The sequence below is a fragment of the Ips typographus genome, linkage group LG1 (genome assembly GCF_016097725.1).
Source record: "Ips typographus isolate SLU linkage group LG1, UJ_Ityp_2.0, whole genome shotgun sequence".
NCBI lineage: Eukaryota > Metazoa > Arthropoda > Insecta > Coleoptera > Curculionidae > Ips > Ips typographus.
Genome location: NC_138422.1, coordinates 5,087,783 through 5,098,588, shown reverse-complemented (window position 1 = coordinate 5,098,588; position 10,806 = coordinate 5,087,783). Strand labels below are relative to the sequence as shown.

At 32.6% G+C, this 10,806-nt stretch overlaps 1 protein-coding gene across 1 annotated transcript in view; it reads left to right on the top strand.

The window, feature by feature from the left end:
* The first annotated feature begins 485 nt into the window (after nt 1-485).
* Nucleotides 486-10,806, top strand: part of LOC145740461 (transducin beta-like protein 2) — a 64,473-nt gene continuing 54,152 nt past the window's right edge. Inside the window, exon 1 of the mRNA XM_081996047.1 lies at nt 486-679. Within this exon, the coding sequence (XP_081852173.1) occupies nt 664-679 (16 nt within the window). The 5' untranslated portion in view covers nt 486-663. The remainder of the gene's footprint in view (nt 680-10,806) is intronic.

Genomic DNA, 10,806 nt, shown 5'->3' with positions numbered 1-10,806 from the left:
CTACTACAGTCAGTTTTATTAAGTTTAAACTCCAGATTGAAGATCAACGAAACTGATAAATCATAGTTCCCAACAAAGTAGGTATATCAAATCTGAGATACACTGAATAGCTTTAACTTGACATTGTGTTTATAATTAACCAGCTGTAACAATGCAAAACCGACCAGATAAGAACACAAAGCATTGAATTGAAAACGGTTACCTTTAAAAAATCATACATACTGATATACAGGGCGATAAACCATTACACATTGTCGCTAAATTCTCGGTACGAGATACACCGTTATCTAATGCACATGTATAAAACCTAACCCTGATTCAAAAAAGTTATTGTCCTAATCGAGTAATAACCTAAACAAAACCAACAATGAAGTTTCAAACAAACTGTTCAATGATAATAAATTTCGCACTCATCTAGACCTTCACTTGTTTTGATAACAGGTCGAAGACCAATCGTAGAACCCTGATGCCGATAACTTTTGTTTAATAACAATAGCAATGATGGTGCATGGTCGTCTGTCTTTTGTCTTGATGCAGTATGTCATATGAGTTTTTCGCTTCATTAAAAATACGGTGTGTTGTTTGGATGGACGTCCCGATTAAACAACATAATAATCCGCGATAGTTTAATAAGTGTTACGTGTGTGATTATTATATACGTATATGGTGACACAATTCTGTAAGTATTTTAGTTTTGTATTTCTTTATATTAACAGTGTAAACAGGCTATGATTGCAATGATTTTAAAGAAAAACTATTAACCGATTTGTTCTCAAAAACCGCTTCTTACGTGAATCCGTTGATACACCCGATACAAACAAGCCTTTTTGTTTATAAACCATTGTTTTAATTACTTGACATAATCATGCTTTTTGTAATTTCGTGTTGAAACTGGGAACAATATAATTTAATATTTTCCGCTGGTCGGTTTAATACTAATTACTTTACAACTTATTGGTTTTGCGCTAATGGATATTCATTGTTAATGGAAACCATTTGAGTAAATAAATGCAGTTTAACTACTGCATACAGTGTAAACTCGAATTATATAAACAAAATAAAAACGTAAAAATTTTAAGACCTCTTTGAATATTTTGTAAGTAAATTTGAATGAACTTAATTTAATAAACAGTAGCATGCAAAAAAACTTTTTGTACCAACAAGAAAGTGATTTTTAGGATAACTCAATTTTAAATTATTAATAAATAGAGCGTACTGAAAAGTCTTTCAAGGTTTTACGATTTAATGCTGATTGATTTTTCCGTTGTGGTCAACTTATACTTCAGTAGTTTTGCTTATCAAGCCTTAGAAGTATGTTTTTTTTACCATTTAGTTGATTTTCCTGTTGAGATAATCATTGACAATTATTTTTTGTTGTAATTTGATCAATATTCTGGTTAATTATTTCACTTGGATTGCTTTTTAAAATTATTATCGTTTGTTATCAAAGCTTTCTATCACTTCACAAAAGTGTTCCTAAGGGTAGAAATATTGGCCATTCTAACGGTTGAAGCAGAATTAAGAAATGGAATAAAAGATAAGTTTGAGCCTACTCTGTAGTCTGTATAGATGAGTTTCCTCATTTTACAAAGAATTTTTACAAAATGTAAAAATTCCAATTTAAAACGCTTTGTACAAGGTGTTCCAATAGTGTTTCTCGGAAACTATACATAGTAGTGCTTCGGAAAAAAATCTGTCCAGTAAAAGATGTGGCAACGAGAAAATGCTGGAAAAGATTTTTAGGTTTCTAAATCCACCGCTAGGAGGCGTTTCAATACCACTAAACACTAAAAATTTAATTGGAACGGTATAGCAAAAATATGATGAACGTAATTGTCTGTTCTCGACGAACCATTTTACTATTTACCATTTTATCTCTTAATCTAAAGTGGTTAGGATGGTACAAAGTTTGCTTGAAAAGGAAATAAAATATCCCGAAAATGGCTGATCGTAGAGACCATTCACAAAGATCGTTTTTGCGCCATTTTTCAAAAAATTCAAGGAGCATTTTCTGTCCATTGAAAAGTCCCGAAACTCATGTTCAATTTAGTTTTCGGTCTCTCCCGTCCAAAATTTGCGCTTTCATCATAGACATTGTTACGGTTCAATTTCTCTATTATAGTAACTTACCTAGACCCAGTGAGCTCTTTTCTTCCATTGCAGTTTTCTTCTTCTTTTATTTCCATTGTTTCTTCTTCAACTTTATTGGCAAACTTCACTTTGCTGGTGTTAGCAGGTTGACGATGTCAATGATGACCATGTAGCTGTCTCAGTTAGTTTTGTTTTGACTAAGGAACTGAACTTTTTAATTTTCTGTTTTTTTGTTATTTTGCGGACAAAAACGTGCTCTGGAATATTCGGCTAGCTTGGATAATCCCCAGCGCACTTGCGGTTGTCCACAACAATTTAAACACAAGAAAGCCATTTTGGCTCTCTGTTGACCGGCGAATCCTGCTGAGGATGCAAGCTTAACTTAAACCACTTTTTGTTTATCTCATTGTGTTGAGTTTCATTCGCAACTGGGATTAAGTTTTCTTTTTTTTTTAGGGCCAAGTAAAGTTGAAATCTTATGAAAATGTGCTCGTTCAGATTATAGCCTGCTTGCAATTTATGAGACCTAACTGAAGGTAAGTTATTGCTTCATTTGAGCGAGAGTTAAGGATCTTCTTTGCTTTCTAAAGGGTTCTAGAATAGGGATGAAACTTCTGAGTTTCGTACTTCTAGGATAGAAATGAAGCAATTACATGTTCCGACTTCTACAAATCACCTGATAAGGCTCAATCTATTCGAGAGACATAGACACTGTTCCTGCAGCTGATCCTTTTGAGACAGAGAGTTATCATGTATGCCTAATAACCCCCACTAAGCCGTAAGGCAGACCATACACATACCGTCCCGGCCTCAAGGCTTGGTCTTGAGGCCAGAACTGCGCAGTTTAGCTGGAGTCGTGTTCTCCCCCCACACGTACCGTATTTATGTGAATAAAATCGCCTGTAAAGCCCACTTGAAGTGAGAAAATGACTGTTTTAAGTACATTTTTGGAATCCTCATTATATTTCCTATTTAATGACATAAAAAAACACTACAAAATCATGTAAAGTCAGGGAGAAAAGGCGTGTCAAAGTTTGTTCTGCCAGAAACACAATTCGACAGTCAAGAACAAAATCACCTATAATACCCACTTGAAGTGAGAAAATGACTGTTTTAAGCACATTTTTGGAATCTCCATTAAATTTACTATCTAATTACATAAAAAACACTACAGTAGTAACAGTATCAGTCACGTGGTAGCTCAAAGGTGTACGTTTTGTGCTCGACATGTCAACTATTGAGGATCTTGAGGCAATGGCAGTGAGATGTGTGTTTTAGCGAATAGAAAAATGCGCAAGAGAAGCATTTGGGCGAAGTCATGGCTCGAAAGAAAAAAAATTACTCATTTTAATTTACTAACCAAACTTCAGTGTTATCGAAGAGATTGGAAGAACTTTTTACGAATGGACGAACCAACTTACCTGGAGTTAGTAAGAATGATTACACCTTTTATTGCCAAGCAAGACACTGTTATGAGGCAAGCTATAACGCCTCACGAACCTACTAGAAACTAGACATTCCCCTCAATCTTTGGAACAAATTATACCAGAGACTTGCTTGGCATTAGCAAATGCACTGAAGGACTCATAAGAAAAAAATAACTAAAAGGGTGACAGAAGGAAGAACAGGACTGTACAGTCCAGACCTTGAGACCAAACAGAACGTGTATGGTAGGCTTAACTCTTTCTTCTTCTTTTTTGAGTGCCTATCCGTTCCGGATGTTGGCATCAACCCAGAAACTATGACCTTGTTGACCGCAGTTCGAAAAAGATCAGCGACGGTCATTGCAAACCACAATCTTTGGTTTTTCAGCCATGAAATTCTTCTTCGTCCTGGTCTGCGTTGTCCAAGGATTTTTTCTTGTAATATCTGTTCCAGTAACTGAAGTCTGTTCGGGTTTCTCATAATATGTCCTAGACATTCGAGCTTTCTGGACTTCATCGTGATAGGTGTTTCTTTTTTTTGTGTTCATCCTCCTCATCACTTCCTTGTTAGTAACATGATCGGTCCATGATATACGTAGCAATCTACGGTAAAGCCACATTTTAATAAACTCTACTTTTTTGCTTGAAACTACAGAAGAAACAGTCAGCAATCATATCTTCATCGTTAAGGTTAGATCCCTTCTTCTAGAAACATTCCTCATTTTTTAAAATATTTCCCTGGCTTTCTTTATACAACATCGAATTTCCTGTGAGTGGTCCCACTTGTCGTTAACGGTAGTTCCAAGATTGTGGATGTAGTTACTAACTCTTTCAATCTGCTGCTGACCTATTGTTATTCTTCCTGCGGCATTGCGTTTTTACTGATCACCATAAATTTTGTTTTGCTAATATTCAGATCAAGGCCATATTGTTCACTTGTTTCTGTTATTTTGGTCGTGATTTCCTGGAGAATTTCCGCGAACACCACAGTATCATCCGCATCAATCTAATGTTGGTAACAATAGATTTTGTTCGGAGTAGATATTAAAATAATAACGGTAAGAGTATACAACCCTCCCTTACGCAGCAGTATCCTTATTTCTTCCGTTTTCTCTCCACTCCTTTCACTCGAACAAGTGGTTTCAGAACAGGTTGATAATGTTCTTGTTGTCTAAACCAACTTTCTTTAGTATTTCAACCATCATTCCATGTTGAAATGTCATTTGATAGTCTATAAGACAGGCATAGACACCGCAGTTGACATCTTTACATCTCTGGAACAGCACCTGTATGCAAAATAATGCCTCCATTGTTCCAATATCATCTCTGAAGCCGAACTGTGTATCTGACATTTGCTCTTCACAAAGTTTGTATACTCATAAATCCAGATACTCATTTATTAATAAAATTATTTATAAACAAATCGAATAATGATCAAAATACCACATATCCGTAGGTTATTACTACTCTCAAACTCAATCGATTAACTTCATAATTGAACAATACGTCTTTAGTTTTTCATAATAATTAGAGCTTTGTTTTATTTTGATATGTATCAATGGTACTCACTATTATTCTGTTGAGCATTTTTGTCGTTGCCGTTTGTGTTTTGTAATCATAGCTGATCTGAATATCAAGGTTATCAAAATAAGTTTTTACTAGTACGTACGTATCCGTATGTGAGGAGAATGCATATACTCGTAGATATCTGAGAAGTGAGAAGCTATAAAAATTTGCATTTAATCTAACATTTCACTTACCAATTTGTTTCCACTAGCAACCAACGGGACCAACTTTCTATTTAGACCTAAAATTTAGTCGTAAATAAAGTATATTTTATCTGTTCCACAATGTATATACAAAAATGTGAAAAAATCAACTTTTAGGTTTCAGCTCTCTGTCTTTTGTTTACAAAACGTTTTTAAATAAATGTTTAGGAAGTAAACTAAAGTCTGCGTATTGAAAACAAATACATACATTAAGACTAATGCGTATATACGGTGGTTCAGATGAAATATAAATATTTTGGTTACGCAAATTCTAAATTGGTAATGTTTCACAGTGACAATCAAACCGGTGTATAGAAAGTACTAATGTGTATGTGTAATAGCTGTGCGTGTTTGTAAGCACGTCTGTTCACAAATCCTCTGCTTTTATTGTAACTTCAGGTTAAAATACTGTTGAATTAAGTCGTTTTGTAATAGTAATAAATGTTTTGTTACTACAAGACAATGTATAATATTTACATTGTGTTTTGCAGTTTGTTACAATTTTCCCAAATGGATATAATCGGAACAATGCCGCAATAATTCAACTGAAATACGGTGTGTTTGTACTATTTTCAGAAAAAAGCTTGAAATGTTTTTAGTAGGCATACGGCTATAAATACTTCTTGATAGCAACTATTGCATTTAAAGTTCCTGGTTGATAAAGTATTTTATAACAAGGAGAAGCCTTACAAAAATAACAATAATGCGGATTTTACTTAAACAAAATTACAGACAGTAAAACTAGAATCTAACTGATAAAGGACTGGATAAGAATTATAGCAAAATCTGGACAGTTATAAACAAAATCTCACCTTTCACCAGCTTGTGGGTAAGCCTAAACTGCTTATTGTGAAAGTGTTTTAAAATTGCTTAAGCTAGACTTGTCGCATTAATAATAATTGTTATTAAATAATAGGGAATGTGACTCATGATTTCGAAATCGGTATCGTAATTACACGTATTATGTGATTAATTCTCTAATGCGTGCTTATTAATTGGGAGAAATGATCGATATATTGCATATTATAAATTCATTGCCATTAGAAAAGCTTTTATCGCGCTTTTACCTGTACCTACAGTTCATTGCTTGATGAAGTTGAATAAACTGTATGAATTAGTTACACATTTAATTTTTCTTTGTTGTTTAATCGAGAGCAGAGTTATACCTTGCACATTGAACAGGTTTATCGCTTTATTACGTAAAATTTAAACAGAATATTGCTAATCTAACGTAAATGACAAACAAACAAAAAAAGGAATATACAAAAGATGACCTACTTTTTTATCATAGTCATTATTAATTTAATTAACCTCATTAATTTGAATTGATTGAAATCCAACAATGGGTAACACTGACTGTTAAAGGATACGCCACATAACTATGCGTGCACGTCATAGACGATCATGACGTCATAGCTGAGCAATGTATCCAAACTTCTCTACATTTGTGAGATTAAAGACATTTTGTTGTGTTTCCATAGGGGTCGTAGAAAAAAATAATTTGATTGAGGGTATGGTGCAAAATAAACAGCAATATTTAAATTTGTCTTGTTTTAATCTAAAGTATCCAGTATATCCGTGTAAGCACCTAAACAAGGCAATCAACCGCTTGACAAAAATCGTTAAAAAATCAAATTCCTGTGTAAGTGTAATGACCCACCAAAATAACTTATTTAGTGACGATTTATATTTTTTATCTTTATTAACATATTTATCCGAGAACAGGTATTAATGCGTTGCAAATAAACACTCGAGCTGGTCAAATAAGTCAAAAACCTATTCACACCAAATTTGTTTTTTTTGTAAAGTGAATACTTGTCTTAGGAATAGCAATTTCTATAAATAAACATTCTTTTACGTATAATTTGTTTCGTTTTGATGAAAAAAAAAAGAAGAAAGTTATATTTGAACATAAAATTACCAAACACTTTTGGATTTAGAAGACATGTTTTGTTATCGAATTTGTTGTACACAGACAGCCCATGTACATACAGGGTGGCCAACTAAGGATGCGAGGTACTGTATCTAGGAATCAAAAATGATACATGTCTAGCCAGTTTTTATTCTCATCAGTTTCTCACTAAATGTTGTCGTTTTCGAGATATTGGCTCTTAAACATTGGAATTTTCACTATTTGGATGGATATAGCAGACGAAGGATTGAAGGTACATAGAACGGTTGAAGGGTTGAAGAACGAAAAACGGTTTAAGTGTTCTTATTTTACTTTCTTACGAGGTCTAGATTATGATATATTGAACATTTTCCAAAAAACAAAAATTACTCAAAATTTGAAGTTTTCGACGTATCTTCGAAGTTCTTAGAAGTCTCGACGATGACTGACTCAGTCATTATTCATCATGATCATCACTTTTTATTTTTTTTTTGACAAACCTTCCTCTCTTCTAAAGACAAACCTTCCAACTAAGTCCTATGAGGCAAACATATCCATTGTTATAATCTTACCAAATTACCAATAACTGATTATTCTCTAGAAACAATAAAAATAACTTTGCAATTTGCAAAAACAATTTAGAAATCTGAGTCTAATAAATATTTGTCTAATAATAATTGCAAATTGCGCCTCACTTTTGTTGACCGTAATTATTTGGAGTGGTATTGCCAAACTCGACTACATAAACACCCTTGATGATCTTCAAATAATGCGCACAATACTGATGATTTGACAATTCATCATCATAAAATGAAATTGTTATTAGGTACAATAATTAACAGATGATTCTTTTTCGTTTAGTGTAATATGACTAAACTATTGCATCATATCTGTTGTTTGATATTTGTTTTACTCATCCTAATTCGGTAATAATAAAATGTAACTTAGAATAAAGAAAACCAACAGGTTGCTTCTTTTAGTAACTCTATTAAGATGCACGAGCAATATTTTGTTAAAGCAGTCATTATTTGCGAAAGTTAAGCTATATTTACAATCACTTTCAAGTCCACTTCAAATTTGACAGTTCCCTATTTACCATTTACAATGACATTGAAAATCTGTAAAATTTTAGTTTAGATAGATGTAAATACATCAGCATTTATAGTATGATTGTCGTAGTATTCGTAATCTCTAGCTAATTTAATACACGTTTAAAAGACAAAAAACTTTAGAAAATTCAATATGTAGTAAACAAAACATTGATCTAACCTATAAATTGCTTGACGCACTTCGTAGTCAACTTAAACTTATTTTTTCATTATACGATTCTGAAAACTATCTATTTCTCGACTGATTCATAGTCGAGAAAATGTATCTTTCCCGTGAGGACGCACGAAAGTGCCCATTTGCACGATTTGTGCGAACAGATTGTTTCGCTTTTAAACTCTACTTTCTTACATAATTTTGGTTTTATGAAATGTTTTATCCTAAAAAAACAGAGGTTTGCTGCCCCCTTGTATAGAATAACAGCTAGTTGATCCCAACTTATCAAGCCCCTGAAGATAAGCTGCTTCTGCGCTCGACACATAACGTCATCATTATTTGAACAAAATCGATTAAGGAAGAAAGCCTATTTCTTAACAGTACTTTTAAATTTTTATTTCCTACGTTTAAAAGTTAAAATAGTAAGGAAATGATCATTATCCGTAGCAACAAAACGTAGCCCATAACATTTGATTGATTGTCATATACCAATTTTTCCGATTTAGTTTCGATTTTCTATAATAGACGTAGAAAAAATATCGTATATAACTCGCGGAGAATGCTAATAAAATTTTTTGCACATAATTTTTCTCAAAATAAGAAAGAGGTGATGAAGCACACAACCTTCTCCACAATAAATATTATTTTTACTGTGAGAATATGGACTATTACTTCACATTTTGTCAAAATGTCATTTTTATGTTTATGGCATAGTCTTGGGGGAAAATAATAATGTAACCACAGAAAGCATACATTTATTTTATTCATAATGTCTTAAGTTATTGTTATATCACTCGTGTTGTGGCTGACTATTTACTCATTTTGAGTAGTAACAATACTTACAGAAATAATCTCTACTAAAGTAATATAAATTCACGTCATAGTATTAGATACACAACTGGCATGTAAACAAACAAATTATTCATTTTAATACGTTGTCGTCGATACCCAAGCTATTATATTTATTAAGTAAAACTATGTTGGAGTGTTGCCAAATAGGTACACTCTCGTACACACGTCTGCTCGTCAGTAAAATTGATGGTTCCAAAATATTATTTGTAGTATAATATAGCGGTGATCATTTTCAAAAACAATCCCGTTGAATAATATAAAAAACCAGAAAATAAATTGATGAGATGCGTAAAAGTGTGACTCTCGTGGATGGTCATAAAAGTTTGTAGAATTGATTACTACCGGTAATTCAATAAAACTATTGCATCACACCAAGTTTCGTACTCCGTAGTACTGAAATTACGAGAGTTTTCGGAAAAGGTCATGGTTTTACCAGTATTACGAGCGATGAGCGGATGTTTTGTAATTAAAAATAAAAATTCCATTGCGTTTTTGCCGGTAAGATGTTTTGGATTTTGATATTCAAAGTAAATATACGTGTCAGCTTTATTTAGACCATTTAAATGTGCGAAAAGTTTTACCATTGTTAATTACCACGTTGTTAATAATAATAATCCGAATGTGTCGAACAGTTTGAACCATGTTACATTAATTGTCGAGTTAATTGTACTATCACTATGAACGTCAGTTTTTACGTAGGTCAGCTGAATGGGTAAGGTGAAACTTTAACTAAATGTTAATAAAATTGAACAGAATTACCAGTTTATTTATAACACGAAAAATTCGTTTTTTTTTAGAGACATTTATACTTTTATGAAGAGCTTGAAGATATTTTAATAGTCTTAAACTTAATACGTAACTAAATACTAAACAATATCTACGTTGTCCTTGTTTTGTCGTAATATTTTGTATACGTTATTCACGTATAGGATTATTCACGTTATTCGACACGGAAGATTGTGACTAAACTATTCAATTTCAAAAAAGTTTTGATTATGGAATGAATATATAGACCTATTGGAGGAATATTTTAAAAATATTTTCTAGATGTACCGGTTTTCCCAACTAGAGAAAAACTATCAAAGTTGTGATTTTGGAAATGGGACACCTAGTATATTACTTTATTTTTAGATTCTACGTTGAAAATTAAAGATAATTTCATTGAGGCCTGATTCGTCTAAACTTTCTAGTTTCTCAGATATTCGTTATTTTCTAAAAATGTAGAAAAATTGTAACGTTTAAACATTTAACCTTCTTATTTAGAGTTTTATTGACCAAAATTGGCTTAGGCGCTAGTAACGGATCAAGTTTCATCCATAAGTGATTTGTCTAGCTCATCCAGAATGTCCCAACAAATTACTTACTCAAAAATAAAAAATTTTAAACAGTAATAAATTCAAAATCAAATGGATTATTATACCTTAACATTCCATACCATCCCCAACCTTCTATACCATTATTATACCTTAACGTTTATTGGAAAAAATTAAAGCTGTCATTTAAAACAGTTTGGAAC